Consider the following 19,451-nt stretch of genomic DNA (forward strand, 5'->3'; position numbering starts at 1 on the left):
ATAATTATGGAAGAAATATTCCAATATAAATAAGTAATCAGTAACATTCTCTCTTTGCATTCCTTTGTTGCCAGGGCGAGCGTGGTGCCCCTGGTAGCCCTGGTCCCAGTGGTGCTCTGGGTGCTCCTGGTCCTCATGGCCAAGTTGGTCCTTCTGGAAAGCCTGGAAACCGTGGTGAGCCTGTAAGTTGATGAGACCTTATTTTTTTTAATTAACACAGGACTAATACCTGTTCATCATATATATACATTAAACATAAACTCCCTACAATATGTAGATAATTACTTTGCTTTCTGTGTAGATGTGTTGAGCATGGAAACTTTGTTAGGTATAATATTCAGCAGTGACATGCATTTTCTATTCCTGTTTTCAGGGTCCTGTTGGTGCTGTTGGTCCTGCTGGTGCTTTTGGTCCAAGAGGTCTTGCTGTAAGTCTGGTTTCTAAATCCATTACCAAATCAATGCAAGAAGATAAACCATGCTTTATTAATGATTGTCTGCAAGATATGAACCCAAAAAGTAGTGGTTAAGGAGCTGTAAGTATTTATAGACCTAGAATCTTGATCAGCATTCTCTCTTAGGGGACCAGTTCTGAAGCTTTGGGGATTGACAGTCTTCCTGGGTGTGTGAACAGGATGTACTATACATATATATATATATATATTTAAAATACATATATCAGGGGCAACCTGTGATATAGATAGCATAATGTAGTATGCTCATGCTTCTTTCTTGTTTTGACAGTAGTATATACTTGGAGCTTTCTGTTTTATTCCTCTGACACCTATGTCTCTTCCTAGGGCCCACAAGGTCCACGTGGTGAGAAAGGTCTGCCTGGTGATAAGGGGCCTAGAGGTCTTCCTGGCTTGAAAGGACACAATGGATTGCAGGGTCTTCCTGGTCTTGCTGTAAGTAAATGATTTTCAGTATTTTGAATATAAGGAGCAAAAAAAGGAAATAGGGTCACTCTGGTGTGGAATTGCCTATGCACAATCCAGTGGGTTAATAAATTCTTCTGCACCATCTTTAAAGATTCTCTTTAACACTCTTCACATAAAATGACAAATTTTGATATTATCACTGATAGCTGGCTTTAAATCTGTGAGGACTTTTTTGCCCTGAAACTTGGATAGCATTTGACTAGCATAGAATTCAAAAAGCTCTGCCTTTTTTTAATTTTTAGTTCTTATTTTGGCTGACAATTGTGGAGCCTTTGAATGATAAACTAACCTTGAGATTTTCTTCTCTTTTAATTCTAGTGTCACCTTTAAGAATTCTGACTTATTTTAAAGCCTTTTCTGAAACTCTGAGTAAATAATATAAGGACTTGTTTAGGTTATGCCCTGAAAAATACCTTTTTATGCTTCCTCTGCAAAGCATTTTATACCTCAACTCCACCAATAAATGCCATTAGCTCTGGATTCCCATTCTCTGACCCCAGATACACCTGCAGACTAAAGCTCCCTCTTCAGTCATGCCAATACAAATGTCTGCCACTGCATTTTTTTAATGACTATATATTTTTTTTTCCAACAGGGCCAACATGGTGATCAAGGTCCTCCTGGTAACATCGGCCCTGCTGGCCCAAGGGTATGTGAATTTAAGAGCATATTCAAATAACTCTCCCATTGCTTTTCTGCAATGTATATGTATACTGTATCATTAATATAAATCTCTTATTTGTAGTGCTTTCAACTGTCATTAAACTGTTCAAGTTTCCTTTTAGGGTCCACCTGGTCCTTCTGGTCCTCCTGGTAAAGATGGTCGCAATGGTCTCCCTGGACCTATTGGCCATGCTGGTATGCGTGGCCCTCACGGTAGCCATGGCCCTCCTGTGAGTATAACTTATTTATTGTTGATTTCATTGTGCCATGGTTACAATAACTTCAAAGCCCTAGCAGCGCAGGAATAGATGTGGTTTTATTTAATTAAAAAAAACAAAAAAACCCCACAATGTCTGTTGTTATTAAACATTAAACATTTCCCGAATAGTCCTAAACCTCAAGTCCTTGTTCATTCTTTATGTTCAGATAGCAGAAACTCAAAGGACATGTAGTAGTTGTACACTGCATATCTTCTACTGCTTGAGCAGGTCAGACTTGAGGGTGCTAGGCATTAAGTAGGACTATGCATGTGTGGAAGCATTTAATTGAGAGAACCATATGTCTAATAGAACACTTCTTGTCTTTTGCTGCTGAAAAACTTTAGGGTCCTCCCGGTCCTCCCGGTCCCCCTGGTCCCCCTGGCCCCAATGGTGGTGGATATGAAGTTGGCTTCGATGCAGAATACTACCGGGCTGATCAGCCTTCCCTCAGACCCAAGGATTATGAAGTTGATGCTACTCTGAAAACACTGAACAACCAAATTGAGACCCTGTTGATCCCCGAAGGCTCCAAAAAGAACCCAGCTCGCACCTGCCGGGACCTAAGACTTAGCCACCCAGAATGGACCAGCGGTACGTCAGTGCCAGATATTTGCCTTTTGTGGCTCAAGAAGTACTTCCAGCTTGATCTCTTTCTTTGCTGAATGGTATCCTTGGCCACCTAGTAATGAAAATACCCAGTGAAGAAGTTCTCTCTGCCCCCACTGAAAGTACACACAGGGACATTCTGAAAAGCTCTTCATAACTATTGTTGCAGGATTATTGCAATAGTTTTTCAAAATAATACAAAAATGTTTAACCTTAGCTTTAAAATACAGTTTCTTATATATTAACAATATAAAATATAGATTTATGCCCCAGTTATCACCTTAAAATGATACCTAGATGTGATATTTATAACCTCTCTCTGAGTTCCTATATTGAACAAATGAATATGAACTGGATGCAGTCGTTAGGCTGAGTGAAATATTATTTGTATTTCTTTCCTCAATGGCAGGCTTCTACTGGATTGATCCTAACCAAGGCTGCTCTGCAGATGCAATTAAAGCATACTGTGACTTTGCCACTGGTGAGACTTGCATCCATGCCAACCCTGACAATATTCCTGCCAAGAACTGGTACATCAACAAAAATCTCAAGGACAAGAAGCACGTATGGTTTGGTGAAACTATCAACGGTGGCACCCAGGTAAGTGGCGTATGGGAGGATGGTTTCCTACAGTGCTATCTGAAGAATTCCCATTTCACTGACTTGCAGCAAGCAAACAGAAGAATTAAACTCTATTAGAGGAGAAGTAGGAAAAAGGGATATACCTTTTTATCTCAAGGGAACAGAGCTCCGGTTCCAGTTTGGATCACAATTTGCTAAAATGTTTTCTCAGTACTTTTAAATTTTTCTTGGTGTCTGCTAATGAATTTAGCATGACTAATGCCTATTGCTAAGGAAAGACTGGACTGGAATGTGGTATGTTAGAACCACAGAATAGTCATGGTTGGGAAGAACCTCTGAGATCACCAAGTCCAACCATACAAACACAAAACAGCCCTGAACAAACCTAAGCTCCATGTCTGAAAAAGTAAGGAAAGCATCTTTGATTATTCTTTTAATTGGAATTTTTTACATATGACACTGTTCTGGAAATATATTTTATTACACATCACAGATCCTTAGTGTTTGCCACAGTAACATTCAGAATTGACAGTGTAAGTTAAAAAAAGAACTGTCTCTACTTGCATGTTCAACACTGTGGCAGCCAATTGCAAAGAAATCATTTTTGTACAGCTAAGGAGGTCAAGTTACCTCATTCTTAAAAGAAAGTTAGTTGGTCTTATGATGAAATCACAGTCTCCAAGGTCTTTAATATAGTAACATAAAATGAACCACACTGGGTCAGAACAAAACTCCAGGGTACTCTCTTCCCTAAAGTGACTAAAAGCAGATGTTGTAAAAAAGTAAAGCAGTGAGGTAAACATTTGTAGCATCCAGTGACACTATCGTATCAGATTTAAAAAAAATTGTAATAATCCAGGGTTTTCTTGAGACAAGTATTGCTTCTGTGTTGCTGTGGAAACAACAGATTTCTCTTCCTTGAACTTTTCTCATCTTGTTTTTGAATCCACATAAACGGTTAACACCCCATCTTGGAAAAGAGTTTTATAGTTTAGCTACATCCATTCATGTCTGCTTTTCAGCCTATCTCCAGCTAGTTTTATTTGATGATCTTTAGTTGCAATAGACAAGTGATTGCAGACTTATTTGACTTATTTTTGTTTTAATGTTCCTCGAGCAAGTATCATTTACTTCTCTTTAAACATCCACCTTTCCCCATCAAAAGAATTGACTGGGTTCCTTTCTGTTTTCCAGTTTGAATACAATGGTGAAGGAGTGACCTCAAAGGACATGGCCACCCAACTTGCCTTCATGCGCCTGCTGGCCAACCACGCCTCCCAGAACATCACCTACCACTGCAAAAACAGTGTTGCCTACATGGATGAGCAAACTGGCAACCTGAAAAAGGCTCTGATACTGCAGGGATCCAACGATGTTGAACTCCGAGCCGAAGGCAACAGCAGATTCACTTTCAGTGTCCTTGAGGATGGCTGCTCTGTAAGTAATGCAGAAACCGTGGGCACCACGATTGCCCATTCTTAAACACATGATTAGGGGACAGGAGTTGTGCCTTGATTCAGAATTAGATGATCAGTCAGACCAACAAAATCTTAGCCAGTGAAGACAAACAGCCTACAAAACCAGCTATGCCAGATTTTTAGCAAGTGGGAAAGATGAGGGTACAAACAAAGCCTGGCTTGCACTGTGCAGTGTGACCAAAAAAAAAAAAGAAAAAGCTTTTTCAGAGGGACCAGACCCAAATTCTGTGTAAGCTGGTGATTGATGAGAAAATTGTGCCCAAGCTGTAGGAGGGGCAGAATCTTTAAGTCCTGAAAAACTCAGGCGGGGTTCTCTAAGGATTTAATATCAGTGTGAATAATATAGTAATTTATGTAGACCATCACTTCAGGAAATTAAAGTAAATATTTTCTCTATATCAGAGATTTAAGTAGTTGGAATGGGTGTCTGATTCTCAAACTGGCAGCAAAGTTACTATAAAATTCTTTCAGAAGTTACCTGTTCAGCTCAAGCAATTTTCAGTACTCTGAACAATGCAATAACAATTGTAATGAATCTTCTCTTGCAGAGGAAGAACAATCAGTGGGGCAAAACAATCATTGAATACAGAACAAATAAGCCATCTCGCTTGCCCATTCTTGACATTGCACCTTTGGATATTGGCGGCGCTGACCAAGAATTCGGTTTGGACATTGGCCCAGTCTGTTTTAAATGAATGAACTAAAATTAACTTAAAGCCTCTCCTAAATAATTCTCTTGTCATTTCTTTTTATAATGAAAACTGACTCCTTCCATTTCTTCTGTCATTCTACTTGCTTAAACTCTGGGCGAAAGAGAAGGAGAAGAATTGATTGGAACATTGTGCAATGAAATTATATACAGCCCCAAAAGGACTTGGAAGTCTTTCAAGATTTAACACCTTGCTTTGGGAAATGTCAACCTTTGTAAAGAAAAAAAAACAAAAAAACAAAATAAAAAATCATGAAAGTTCGCACCACTTGTGGCCTTTGAATATCTTCCACAGAGGAAGTTTAAAACCACAACTTCCAAAGGTTTAAACTACCTCATACACTAAATCAAGTGTGATCCACATCTTTTATAGGTACTTCTCCATATGATCTGAGGTACTTTCACTTCCACTCAAAATACAGTGGTGCAAATTGTGTTATTACAGAGTCTCTTTCCAATACTTGAACTTTGATGGTGCTAGCAGCATTTAAGGTATCACTTCTCTGTGTCTTTGAAGTCTGTGTCAAAACTTAAATTGTCCTATCTCTCCCGCAGCTTAAGCATGTGGATCATTTTTCCTCATCTTTTTCCTCTTCCTCCCAAATCAGGTGCTCCTGCTCTCAGATCTCATTCTCATCTTCTACAATGGGTAAAAAAAAAACAAAAAAACAAAAAAACCATCATTTCTCAAAAAAGAAAAAAAAATAATGTATTTTGTATATGTGAGATGTTTAAATAAATTGTGAAAAAAATTAAATAAAGCATGTCCCGTGTTCCAAAACAAGCTATTTAATGAGTTAAATTACTTGCTCAGATTGGCAGATATTCAATTCACAATACACAGATATTCAATTTACAATACATTTGCATTCCTGTGACTACCTTAGGCCATTGCTGTAAAACACTTGCTCAGTAACTCTGTGCTGATAGTACAAGAAGCTCAAAAGCAGAAAGATATCCTCTTTTTTTCCCAAATTCTAACAGCTAAAAGAAGGAAAATGAGGTTTCTGTCTTATATTTTATGAGCAAAAGCACCTTGGTGTTAAGAGAGCTGTGCTGGCTGATACTGTGCCATACACAGAAGTCTGTGCAAGGAATCTCCAAAAGTAGTTGTCTTGGCAAGAAGATCAGGGTTTGTTAGGCCCTTATAATAAGTTCATTCAATTCAGTGTCACACACAGAACTATCTGCTGTTCATAACCTTAATAATTTACTGCTGCAAAGAACACCACAAGAAGCAAAGATGTTTCTTGCCTGAGGCCTTTTAAGAGACTACTATCAAACAGTGCTTTTCTCAAAACCCTAAATGAACTGCAATTTCAACAGCTGTGTCTTTTGGAATTGGGAAGGTGCTTGGGAGAACACACAAAGAACCATGAGGACAACAACAAAAGCAGGTAAGGAGAAAGGTGAGACAGACTTCATCATCAGGAACCTTCAAAGAAAAGCAAGAATAAAGTATCTAGAAGGTTCCTATAACTGGAAGAAAGCACCACACCAAAGGAGAGAAGCTGAGAGCTTGAAGGCAGCTCCAATATGTGCAGAGAAATAAATGCTAAAAACTCTAAAGAAAAGTTTTTCATTCTTGCTTGAAGGTATTAATTAAGGAAAAAAGGGCAAAACATGGCTCTAAGTGCAGCTGCTGTGTGCTGAATTAACAGAAGGGAAGTTGTGGAGATGAAATACAGCGTATTTTTCCTAAAGTAAGTAAAACTTACTGCAGGTTTATTCATTGGATTTATCCAGGATTGGATACCTGGATTTATTCATGGGACCATGATGATTCTTAAAAGTGTTAGTATTTCAATCATTGTCTTTGTATTTGAAAATATAGTTGCTGTTGCTGGAAAAAAAAAATGTAAATGCTTTCAAGTGATAAGATGTTCTCTTCTCACTTGGATTATCTGCATGCCAGGAAGTTCATACATGGACTGAGAAGATAAAATGACATCAGTTAGTCTGTGTAATGCACTGGGATGTATGCAGAGTTTGTTGCTAGGACTAAGAGGTGGACTGTTGAAGGAAAAAAAAAGGAAAAAAAAAAACCATAGTAAAAGTAACACTTGAGGTTTTAAAAGGAAACTACAAAGGGTGAATGCCGTCTCTTTTGTCATCTGATTTCTCCTTTGCTCTCTGTGATGTATTCCATAGCACATACTGCTAGACAGAGAGCGATTCCTTTCTACCCATTGGTACCATTTTATTGTGTTTTCACAGCTTCCTTCCAAAAGTGTTTCTTTGGAAATTAAACCAGAAAATATACATAGCACCTGCTTCAAAACTTACAGCTTCATTAGCACAAGGAGATGCTCAGTTTGGTCTGCAACTTTTAAGCTCATCAGAACTAAGCACCCAAGCATGCTGTTTATGATATGCACAATATTGAAGAAACTGTCTTTCCTCTCAAGGGCTGTGGCTGAAAATAGGTGAGATGAACTGCAGGCAACATAGTGAGGCTTCGTACTGCCTAATTTGAGGAATATACAATGTTGACAAAGTTTTTTGTGACATCAAAAATCTTTGGGAGTTATCTGCTCCCTGATAAGGACTAGACTTATTGATTATAAGCAGGTATACATAAGCAGTAATGCAATTAGATCATTATCATAAATTAGCTAAAACATTAGGTTTAAAGTAGGTTAAGGTTTGCATCTTGAACAAGAAAGAAATGTGAAAGAAAACTATCTGGAATAGCTAAGTGAAAGATAAAAATCTGCAGTGAGCCCTTGCTGTTCTGCTTAGGGATAAAATTACTGGAGAAACTGTGTAACCCTGGGGCCACTCACATACAAAGGGCTTGGGTGGGGTAGGATTCTGTAAATAAAAATACTGCAAAATTCAGACCATATTCCTCCCTGTACTCTGTGGGACTGATGATCCACTTGTGTCATCAAAAAATTTGTTCTGTCCATCAGTTCCTTACGTCACCTCCCAGGAGATGAACAGAAATTAAAAGCTTTCTACCAGTAGGTGCTTTGAATTGCATCTAAACTGAAGGGTGAGGTCTCCAGTGCAAATATTCCTTACTGTATCTACAATATTCTTACTGTATCTACAATTCTTACTAAAAAGTCTCAGAAGTGTTTGAAGTGCCTCTGTGTGTATGAAGGGGGCTTGCTATAGGGTCCTTTTCACACCTAAATTTTACCAGGTGTGATGGGCAACAGCTCTTGGGGCTGGTTTGCACTTTTATAAGTGTGTATTTCCATGATCTCAACTCCCTCTCAGTCAGCCCATGATCCCAGTATGCAGGGGAATCCTTCAGATAAATGGGAATCAAACAGGTTCCTTGGTAGTATGAGCTCTTTGTCTTTTCTGCAGATTCAGGAATTATGTTCCTACCCTCTAAACAGCCACTCGCAGCAGGTTGATCATTAAATACACACTTTGACAAGAATATCCAATAGTAAACAATAAACAATACTGTTTCTAAGATCTCATTCATGTTTGAGTCAGTGTTTCTCCATAACCTTCACTGTTTCCCATACATCAGGATCTCATAGATCACTTATTTGTAATCTGACTTGGGTATCTATTACAGGTGTGACCACTCTGTTAATAAAATTACAGGCCAAAGACTGACCTTTGGATTGTTATCACCTTCTTTCCTGGTCCATATCAACATTCTTTCCATTGTTCTCAGTTCCAGAAAATTAGTCTATAAACCTGTTTTTTATGTTAATTCTACATAAATACAGCAAAAAATCCAATATGCAACAACTCAGCATCTGATTTTTGTGAGCTTTGTCTAAACAACTCCTTTTCCTCTTTGCCACAAACTCGATATTGCACTGTTCAAACAGATCATGAAGAATAATGCATTGATTACTGCTGATCCCTTCTTCTAAGTGAAGATTAGTGAAGCTTTCTCACTCAAGCTTAGTAGGTATTTCAGTTCAACTCAGAAACTTTTACTGCCTGAAGCTCTCAAATTTATGATAGAATGATCTTCTAAAAAATAAACATTTAAAACTCATTATTTATATGATCTGGATCTAGAGTGTTGCAAAATAACCGGGTTTGTTTGGGTTTTTTTTGGTTTTTTTTCCCCATTTTAAAGTTACTTTGTACTCTTCTGCCACCTTGAGGACACAGAGGCATCTTCTGAGGACCAGACTGGTGCCGTGTAGCGTGACAGCACTCTGTTAAACAAAGCCAACAGACAAGACCAAAGATCTCTTCTGAGTTTATTATTTGCTCTTTTGCATCAAAATCAAGGCTAGCATTTTTTCTTGGATATTGGTTCATCTCTTTGCCAGCTAAATGTCTGCTCCCTGCTCCCAAGACCACAGTATGGTAGTTTTTGCCATCAGCTTTGAAAGCAGTATTTTGATTTCCTCTTTCCCAGTGTATCCCTGTTTATGCTCCAGCAGAATAGAAAACACAAGATCTCTAAAAGATGACAGTCTTGCATGTACAATGAAAACAGGCAGATGGGCAGTGGAGAGTTGGTCCTATCAGTTTCCCTGTGACTGACTCATAAAATGATAGCCAGAGGGAACTGCTGAAGGACACAGGTTTCAATGGTTTCACTGTGTATGGTTATTGTTCTGGGTTTAGGCTTTAGAGAAAGTCATATTCTGTTACTGAAGCCTCTCAGCACAAGTGTTTTTAAAGCACAAGCCGAACCATCACATTAAAAACTTAGATCCATGTGCCTGTCACAAGAGTGATTATTGAAGCGTGCCAGGCACAGGAGATTTAAAGCTAGAAGCAAACAATAACAGCTGTCCCACAGATTCCAACCCACCAGGCTTTCACATAAAATTTCTGGAAATTACACAACTACTCAGCTATCTTTTAATTCCTAAACAACAAATCTTTGCTATGCCTGAGGTGCACAGGAGCCTGTGTTGATATTTTGTATATACGTTTACATTTCAACATCTTAGTGTTACATAGACCCCTTAGAGCTCACAGCAGCCTAACAGCACCATAAAGACAGATACTACACTAAAGACCATTCTGTAATGGTCTGTTTAAATTAATCTGTATCTATACAATTTCATCCTTAAATGAAGACTCATGGAAATACTTCAGACAGTTAATCCTTCACTAATACTTCAGCAAACTACTGCCTTAAGGGGGCTGAGGGCTAAGAGAGAATTAGTTTTTCAAAGTTTCATGGAAAAGTAGAGTGGCTTGGGCAGGGAGGACCCTTATAGGTTTTCTGGTTACAATCCCCATGCCATGGGCAGAGGAAAGGCACCCATCCCTGATGGTCAAAATGGGTATATTTAATATTTTACTTTTTATTTTGAGGAGGATCAGAAACAGTGAATTGCAAAGAAACAGTGGCAATTATACATGAGCAAAAGCAGATCTGTTAGGTTTGGGATCTGGAACCCAGTGAAATATTCTCCCAGCTTCTCACCCATCAGAAGCCACTTCATTTATCATTAACACCTGCAGTATCCTTCATTTTTCTTTAGTCAAATGTCCTCTGTGACACTGAGGTTTGCCACTGTTTGGGCTCAAGGACCGAAGGATTTAGTTTCCTAAGCCAAGTGGTTTTGTAACTGCTGGAATATTTTTCTATCCCACTGTTCCAGGCATTATTGCAGGCAATGATAGCTGCTTCACTTCTCTCTTTCTTTTATAATAGAAAATTCTATCTTCTAGTTCCAGCTTTTTACCTGCCTTCAGCTCTCAAAATGTCACTCCTTCCTTATACCGTTTTTATGCTTTTGAACATCATTTTGCTGTGAAATCCAGCTTGCCCCCTCGTATAAGCCTTGTCATGATAATTTGATAATTTTCTAGGGTTTTGGTTGGTTTTTTTCCTGTCAGTCAGTTTTCTTTGTGGTGTTTTGCCCTATATTGATTACTGACCCCATTACATGCTCCAGGCTTTGAAAACTGAACTGATTCTTTAAGAACTAAGGGAATGAAGAGAACCACTATACAGAGATGCTTTGCCTTCAAGCAGCTTTCATATCAAGTGCAACTTAATCCCACTCTTAAGTTGTTTTTCCTTCTGATAAATTTAGACTATTCTGCCTATGTGTTTCTTTCATGAAATCTTTTATGGCATTTAGTTCACTTGCTATATTCCCTAATTACCATCTTCTGTACAGTTCTTCCTTGAGCTTCCAGTTCTGGGCTCCTCAGTCCAGGAAGGAGATTGAGGTTCTAGAGCAAGTCCAGAGGAGAATAACAAGGTTGGTGAAGGGACTCCAGCACAAGTCCTGTGAGGTGAGGCTGAGGGAGCTGGGGCTGTTCAGCCTGGAGAAGAGGAGGCTCAGGGGAGACCTCATCACTCTCTACAACTCCCTGAAAGGAGGGGGTAGCCAGGGGGGGGTTGGTCTCTTCTCCCAGGCAACCATCAGTAAGACAAGAGGGCATGGACTTAAGCTCTGCCAGGGGAGGTTTAGGTTGGATATTAGGAAAAAAATCTTTACAGAGAGAGTGATCAGGCATTGGAATGGGCTGCCCAGGGAGGTGGTGGATTCTCCATCCCTGGAGGTTTTTTGTAAGAGACTGAATGTGGCATTCAGTGCCATGGTCTGGGAACCACAGTGGAAGTGGATCAGGGGTTGGGACTGATGATCTCAGAGGTGCTTTCCAACCTGGCTGACTCTGTGATTGATTCTATGATTCTATGATTCTATGATTCCCTGCCTCTCAGCTTCATGTCAGGTTAATCAATAAATGAATATCAACTCTCACTCACACAGGAACCTGTTTGGTTTTTTGTTGGTTTTTTTTTTTTTTTTTTGCTGTAGTTCACTTACCTAACATCTGTGACAAAGGTAACAACTGAGACAGTGTTATGTTACAGCTTCATACAAAGCATAAGAGCTGCATAATAAGCTGCCTGAGACTTTCTTGTAGAACTTTTTGAACACAAGGCTAAGTATTTTTCAATGAACCAGTATCAGACAGACTGCTAATGTACTGCACAGAACCCTAGTGATAATTTGCTTCAATTCTTACTAGAAATTGCACTGACAGACAAGGAAACTATTGACTCTGTTTTAAAAAGAACACAGTAACTACATCATGGGTCCTATACTGGTGGCAGACACAGAACCTGGCTTCTAATGCTCCACAGAAGTGCAGTGCAGCTTGGGCACTGGCTGTGCATGCTTCCAAAGACTGTCGTACAAATACAAAAAATTCTGAATTTTAAAGGGACACACCTGGGGAGCCTAAAGGGGACCAGGAAGAGGAGCAATGTGAAAATAAAGTGCTGATGAATAAAGCATAACTTGGTTTTACAAGGAACTAATAGTGACTGCCATTTCCTTTCAACCACGAGTCAAGAAAAGACAAGGGGGAAATAGTAAAAAATAGTACCTGCGTACCAGGAAACTTATCTAAATTGTAAATCTGAAAAGCAGTAATTTCTGATAGAATTTTCAAGAACTTACAGGTTTGGTGGCATATTTATTTCAGTATTTGTCTGAGACAGTACTCACGAGACAGTTTTAAAAAGTCCACTGACAAAAAAACCTTCTTACTCTCTGTACTCCCTCTTCATTAATGTAATCCATGCTGCACAGAAAGCTGATGTTCACAGAAAGATCATTTGCTATTAAGAAGCTGAAAACTCAGCAGTTAAAATGTATGACTCCATCATTTGGCAAGTACACATGAGCTGCTGAAGCAAAAGCTGCACTACTGGAAATTTTATTTTACTCAGGAATCCGTTGGAGATACAGCTGTATTTCTGGAATTACAATATGGCCAAAGCAATGTGACAATGCTGCATAAATTAAATTATGATATGATATGTTTTGGGGTATGGCAGATTCGATTGATTATTTAACCCGTAACCTGTAAGGTAATGTAGGAAACATTATGGTCAGCAAGGAACAACCAGTAGGCTCCTTCTGAACATATGAACATTTTTCTTAGGAAATTTACACATTAATAATTTTCATTCCAGCTCTGGTGCCTATATTCCTTAATATATATTCTTGTGAAAAATTAATTCCTCTGTCATAAGCACATAAAAAAACCTAAAGAGAAAATGTCACGTGAATGCCCTAGTATTCCTCTGACTGACACAGATCTCTGTAATAGCTGACTTTATACTATTGTAGCCTCTTTATCTATTCTCACATGCTTACAGTCCTTGGGACTGCCTTGTGCCTTTGCCTGAGGACAGCAGATCTAACTCCAGAAGCTACACACTGCTGTAATGCTGAAAACAGGAAAATCAAGGGAAGGAGATCTACTGTGAAATAAGCTTGCCAGCAGATTTGTACGTGAGTGACCCATGGCACAAAGTTCTCTTTCCATTTACATTGAGCCTACTAAGCAGTCAGGAAGCAGCAGAAGAATTATCTCACCTAAATTATACTTGTGTAAATGACATATATCCAATTTAAATTCATCTCAATTAAATTCCTAATGGCAATTTAATTGTATGTAGCTCATCTTGTATGTAAGTCATTGTATGGTAAGTCATCTATCTTATTCTAACATATGAATAAATTACCAGTGCCTTACTACCACCAGTTCTAGAGAGGAGGTCAATGATTACTTTAAAATTAATTAGTTAATTGTAAATGGGTGGAGTTAGGTGAGATTTTCTGATTGCTTTATTATATTGACATAAAGGGGAAATGCTAATGCTAATATTTTTAGTTTATGTCATTAGTGACCACACATAACACCACAGTCTCTTATGAAAATAATTAGTTCAGTTAAGCCACATCTGTAGAAAACAGAAACATGAAATTCCACCTCTGGCTTTTCAGTCTTAATGTTCACAGACATTAACCCCTGAATACAGTGGTGCCACATCTTCTCTTCCTCTCACAGAAGCTGCTTCTCCATTTGTGGGGTCTTCTCTCTGTGGCTGTTCTATGTATTCCTCTCCCTTTTGTATTCCTCAGCTTTTGGTGCTTCCAAGAACAAGCAGAAAGCCAGCAGAAAGCTTTAGCATTTGCACACCAAAAGGTAAGATTTTACTCATCAGCACACCTAGCAGACTTCTGGTTTATGTCAGCAGTTTTGTCATAATTTATTACTAGCAACATTTATTATTTCAATTCATCAGCGAACAGGAAAAAGAAAGTAGCTACATAATGCTAATTACAAAACTGCTTCTAGCAGTTCATGTCAGGAGACAGTTTTGTGTGGGACTTAGCAATCCCTAATTAGCCTTTTATATGAGGTCTTTTATCTCTAGTGGGTTTGGTGTTGATTACTTAGGTATATGTAATGCCAAATTCAAACAACTTGTGAAAAACAAGAGGTAAGAATGCATTCACACAGACCACTTCCTAACTAACTGCATTTCAGCCAAAAGGTTGTGTCTGAAATGTCTCTTGTCAAATATCTAAGCAACATCTCCAAAGGAGAGAGGAAGCAAAAGCAGACGCCTTGCTCACATCCACATACATAATTAATATGTACAGGTGGATTGTCTTGATTAAGACATCTAACCTGCAACAGTATTGGTAGGCATTTGTACAGTTCTAAAATAACACCTGTAATCCACAGACAAAGTTTTCAGGTATCATGAAAGGCCAGTGTTAGTGTTTCAGGGCAAATGACAACGGCCCAGGGACTTTCAGCAGTGGATCTGAAACAGCCCTCCAAAATCTGTGGGACAGAGCTATTCTTTCTGGATATTGTAATCTTCTGAGGTACTTATAAACAAAAGTACATTTTGTTTTGTTTTTTTGGTGGGTTTTTTTTGTTGTTGTTGTTGTTGTTTGGTGTTTTTTTTTTTGAGATGTTTTTAATTTCTGCTGTTCTTTTGTAGAAAGAAGCTAATTTAATCAGTGAAGTCCTTCAGAGAGACTACCTTGCAATTGAGACATGAATCCTTCTTAAATTTGGGAGAAAAAACTGCATTTCACTGCTGGGGTGTTGCAGCCATCTTAATAGAAGGTGTGTCAATAGTTCTGGAGCTCAGCTGAACTTTGTGCCTTCTGCAACTAAGCCACTTAGGAGTAGCAGCGTTCACTAGAGTAAGCTTTGAGGAGCTACATCCAGTCATAAATGCACCTTGCAGACTTCCAGCATAGCAAACTTCACACAGTTGTATTGCAGAACGAGACAGGCTGAAGTAAATATGTTTTTGTTCAGTGAAAAGTCATGCTCGTTCATTAACAGATGAACAACTAAAGAAGAGCATATGTTGTCCTCGGTGACTGCAGGGAAAAAAAAAACATTTCCTAAGACTGTCTAGAGACACTAATGAGCAACAATGCAAAAAGTTGCTACAAAAAGTATTCTAGTGAATATTTTCAGTGACAGAAGCTGTTACAAAACGTTTAAGTTGCTTCCTAAAGTGTAAAAATCTTGCAGCTGTTATTTAAACATACATGAAATGGGGACAAAGAAAGCTAAACACTAACAGGAATATTTTAAGACTTTAAAAGGTTTGCTCACAAACATTTGTTATGCCCGCTCAGTTTAAAAAAAACAACCCTCCCCCCCACCCCCCCAAAAAAAACCAAAACAACCCAAAACCACAAAAAAACCCACAGAAAACTCCAACCTTTTTCCATTAATTTTTTTGGCTAGTCCTAAAGAAAAGTCCTGCTGGATCTGAGGATAAGTATTTCACAATTGGCGAGTACTTCAGTACTGTAGTGTGAAGTAGTACTGCAAGTACTTCATCACGATCCTATGGCTTGTCCTCTGTTTGTTTCCCGTATTTATGTGAACACTCTTTTAAGTTTTATGTTTGTTTATATATGGTCACTTTATTTTGTATAAACATGTTCTCTGACCACCTGCCCTTCTCTGGGCCGGGCAGCCCCTCACCACTGCCCCATCTTTGCCCGCAGAGCTGCTGCCCGGAACCCTTTCCCCTTTTCCAAGATTTCAGCATTTCACTCGGCATTTCAGGTCCGTGAATGTGTTTCAACCTGGCAGGATTTACCCACGTTCAGAGGGAGTCAACATCTCCCAACGCCGTCTGACCACTTCAGTGTCAATTAAGGCGTGAGAAGTGTTTAAAAATCGCGCTGCTTGGAACAAAACCCAGTACTGCCCGGTGCCAGCTCTCACGCACCAGCACCTCACCCACGGTACTCCTTGGTGGAGCACAGTCCCAACGACCCCTCCAGAGTGAGGAACCCAGCGCCAGGAACCGGCAGAGTCCCCTCCTCGCCGCCGCTCCCTCAGCCGCGGGCCTCAGCCCGACCCCGGAGGAGCCACCGCACCCCCTGCCCCGCCGCGGGGCGGGGAGACGAACGCTGGGGCCGCCCGCTGGCGGCCGAGGGGAAGCGGCGGCACCGGGAGGAGGAGGGCAGCGGCTCCGCCCCGGCAGCGGGGTGTCAGGCGTCCCTCCGCCGCGGCGGTGGGGACGGCGGCAGAGGGGTCTGCCTTCGCCGCCAGCGGGGACCCAGTGCTGCCCCGCTGCGCCCGCCCGCTCCATCGCACGCTGTTGTCATGGAGGAGCCAAGATGGCGGCCCTGGCCTACACCCTGGGCAAGCGGGAGATCAACTACTACTTCAGCGTGAGGAGCGCCAAGGCGCTGGCGCTGGGTGCCGTCCTGCTCCTCACCGCCTGCCACGCCGCCTCCCGCCGCTACCGAGGTGAGGGGGCGGCCTCGGGCGCTCTGCGGGGGGCCGCGGCTGGCGGGCAGCGGGAGGCGGAGCCCCTCTGTAGCCCGAGAACCGCGGTTGCGGAGGGAGCACGGCGGTACCCCCGCCCGGAGTAGCCGCGGCGGGGCCGAGGGGTGGCGGGGGCGGCACGCGTTCCCCTGCCCCGTCCTGGCGGGGCGGGGAGGGCAGCCTGGCGCGGCAGGGCGCTGGCTGCGGCAGTAGGCGAGCCTGGGGACAGCGGCGGCAGGGACCCAGCGGAGGGTGCCTGGCGCAGCTCCCCCAGGCAGGGCCCTGGAGGGCCCGGATCGCCGCAGGCTTCCAGCCGGGCGGGCGAGGCCCCGCGGCCCCTGCAGGTGTGACTCGGGGCGTCTGTGGCGATGCGATGTTTTCGCTGCGAGCACAGCCCGATTCTGAGGGCCTTGCTGCGGTGTGTGTAGCAGCTGTGCGGCTGCAGGAGTAGAGGGCGACTTTCCTGTCTCTCGTTTCCACACAGGATGGTTAACAGCCTTTACCAATTAATGATTAATATCGTAAGAGGTATAAGGCTTGATACAGCTTCTTTTACTGTTTAAGCCACTTCCTCAAACATAACAAAATCGAGCCTTAATCTGGTGGATAGAGCAAAATGGGGTTGTTTGGTTTGACATGTTCTGGCCGTGGAGAAGCGCGTACCCGAGACCTGGGAGCCGTCCCGGGTGTACGTGACGGGGCTGTTCACGGGTGCGCGGTGGTTGCTGAGGTACGGGGAAGGAAGCTTTGCCGATCCCTCCTCTGTCAGGTGGTTCAGGCCCCGAAGCTGTGCATCTTGGCATGATCCATAAGTGCTCACGCAACTGATAAAGGAATTGTTTCCAGTTCACGCTAAAAAACGTAGTGTGTTTTTGTAGGCAAATAGAAAGGCTGATCCAGAGAGAGATCACTGCATCTCTGTTTATTGTAGGACAGCTGGTGTTGTCATATGCCAACACGTGCTGCCAGCATCTGTGCAAGGCAAGCCTGAGGCAGTTTTTGGTGGAAATGGGAAAGGGGGTTGGGAGCCTTTAATATGGTTACAGTTCCCTAGATTCACCCTCCAGCTGGCATGTCAGTAAGTCTGATAAACTGGATGGTGCTAGGATGCAAGGCACAGAAGCATTTACTGAATTATGAAGGAGCTCAAGCATGAGGTAATTGAACTTTTCTGTTGTGCTGTGTTCCTTAGAGCCTACATCAGTTGCCAAACTTGATGGAAGGAGGGTGGCAAATGTATTGCTTTATTAAAGAGGGATTGTGAGACTGGCCTAAGGAAATGGGAACTTTCATGTCAAGCAGATTACAAGGAAACGACTGTGCATACACACAAAATATGTTGGGAGAGTCAATGAGTGGATGGAACCAGTCTGAAAATGATAAGAATCCGCAGGCCTTCGTGCAAGTTTCTATGATCTAGATTGATTTTCACAAAACTTTCAGCAAGCTCCTTCTCCAAAGGCTTTTAGTTTCTTTAATCAATTATGGGATAACAGGGAGACTTTCCAATAGCTTTTTAAAAGATAAGGCATAGAGAGTTAAGGCAGTTACCAGTCTGGCTCCTTTGAACAAACAACATTCCAAAGAGAAACACTTAAGAAAAGGAAGGTGCAGCATTTCTAGCAATCAAAAAAATCTAGGTTTTTTCAGACTAGGTAAAGGCAGAGGTGCTTGAAAGATAATGAGCAGAACTTAATACTTTCTATTTTTCAATTATTATAATATCTCAGAGGTACAGACCTCAATCTTGTTGGAAATAAGTTTTTATTTAAAATTTTGCATACTTAAAATTAGCACCGATAGGTAATATTTAAAACTACAGTTGAATTTCCATTTCTTTGAAGCAGAGGTTGTGCCATTCAGACAAAATACAGTGAAGCATAATCTGTTATGGCATTGAATAAAGATTTTGAGATTTCACAATTTCAGTGGAAAAACATGGTTTTTTTGGAATGATAAATAAGAGTTATGAGCATAATAAAATTCAGACAAATGATACTCTTTTTATAACTATACTGTAGGGCAACTAAGTGCAACATTTGATGAAAATAAAAGTAATATGCTGGAAGGAAAATAAAAGTAATATGTTGGAAGGATAATTTAAGTAAAACAAAGAAAAAAACTTTGAAAGAGTGGTCTGTGTTTTGTGTACAGAATGGCACTTGAATTTCTTTTTTCTCAGGTTTTGACAGGGCTTTTTGGGGGCTGTTTTTTTGTTTCGTTGGGTTTTTTTCCTTTCTTTTAAGATCTCATTAACAGTAAAGACAGTATGATAGATTAAGAAGAAAATGGCTCTTTGGCTGCTGTGTATTTCTTCTCCTAAGTAAGACTTGGCACTTCCAGAGGTGCTGTCTTGCCTGTAGCCTCCAGTTTACTCTAGTGGCTGCTGTTTCAGTCTTGTTTTATTCTCTTCCCTCATTTTCTACCCAAAACTCCTACTACTATGTTTAAAGAAAGACATCAGACATCAGTAATGCTCCTAATGAGTTTCAGGAGCTTTCTAATATTGCTGAAATATCATCTCTGTGTTTAAAATATATACAGTGTGTGATATTTAGAAAGTGAGCTCAGTAAATGTTCTGTTTGAGGGAGGATTGTGGGGGTTTTTGTGGGTAATTATGATGGGAGTGCCATGCTCTGCAGTGCTACCAAGCTTGGGTCATTAACTCTAAACATGGAACATGATG

General features: G+C 40.8%; 2 protein-coding genes across 3 annotated transcripts in view; both read left to right on the plus strand.

Annotated features, from left to right (window-relative positions):
- The window catches only part of COL1A2 (collagen type I alpha 2 chain), a 40,658-nt gene extending 34,639 nt beyond the window's left edge, over positions 1–6,019 (plus strand). The window contains exons 44-52 of the mRNA XM_008494149.2: positions 75–182; positions 374–427; positions 800–907; positions 1,536–1,589; positions 1,726–1,833; positions 2,208–2,454; positions 2,879–3,069; positions 4,246–4,488; positions 5,078–6,019. Of these exons, the coding sequence (XP_008492371.1) occupies positions 75–182; positions 374–427; positions 800–907; positions 1,536–1,589; positions 1,726–1,833; positions 2,208–2,454; positions 2,879–3,069; positions 4,246–4,488; positions 5,078–5,224 (1,260 nt within the window). The 3' untranslated portion in view covers positions 5,225–6,019. The remainder of the gene's footprint in view (positions 1–74; positions 183–373; positions 428–799; positions 908–1,535; positions 1,590–1,725; positions 1,834–2,207; positions 2,455–2,878; positions 3,070–4,245; positions 4,489–5,077) is intronic.
- A 10,399-nt stretch (positions 6,020–16,418) lies between these two features.
- CASD1 (CAS1 domain containing 1) overlaps positions 16,419–19,451 on the plus strand; it is a 31,192-nt gene continuing 28,159 nt past the window's right edge. The window contains exon 1 of one of the 2 annotated variants that reach the window (XM_030444530.1): positions 16,419–16,746. In XM_030444530.1, the coding sequence (XP_030300390.1) occupies positions 16,614–16,746 (133 nt within the window). In that variant the 5' untranslated portion in view covers positions 16,419–16,613. The remainder of the gene's footprint in view (positions 16,747–19,451) is intronic. The other variant, XM_030444531.1, reaches the window with a different exon arrangement.

This window comes from Calypte anna, chromosome 2 (genome assembly GCF_003957555.1).
Source record: "Calypte anna isolate BGI_N300 chromosome 2, bCalAnn1_v1.p, whole genome shotgun sequence".
In the NCBI taxonomy this organism is placed as follows: Eukaryota; Metazoa; Chordata; class Aves; order Apodiformes; family Trochilidae; genus Calypte; species Calypte anna.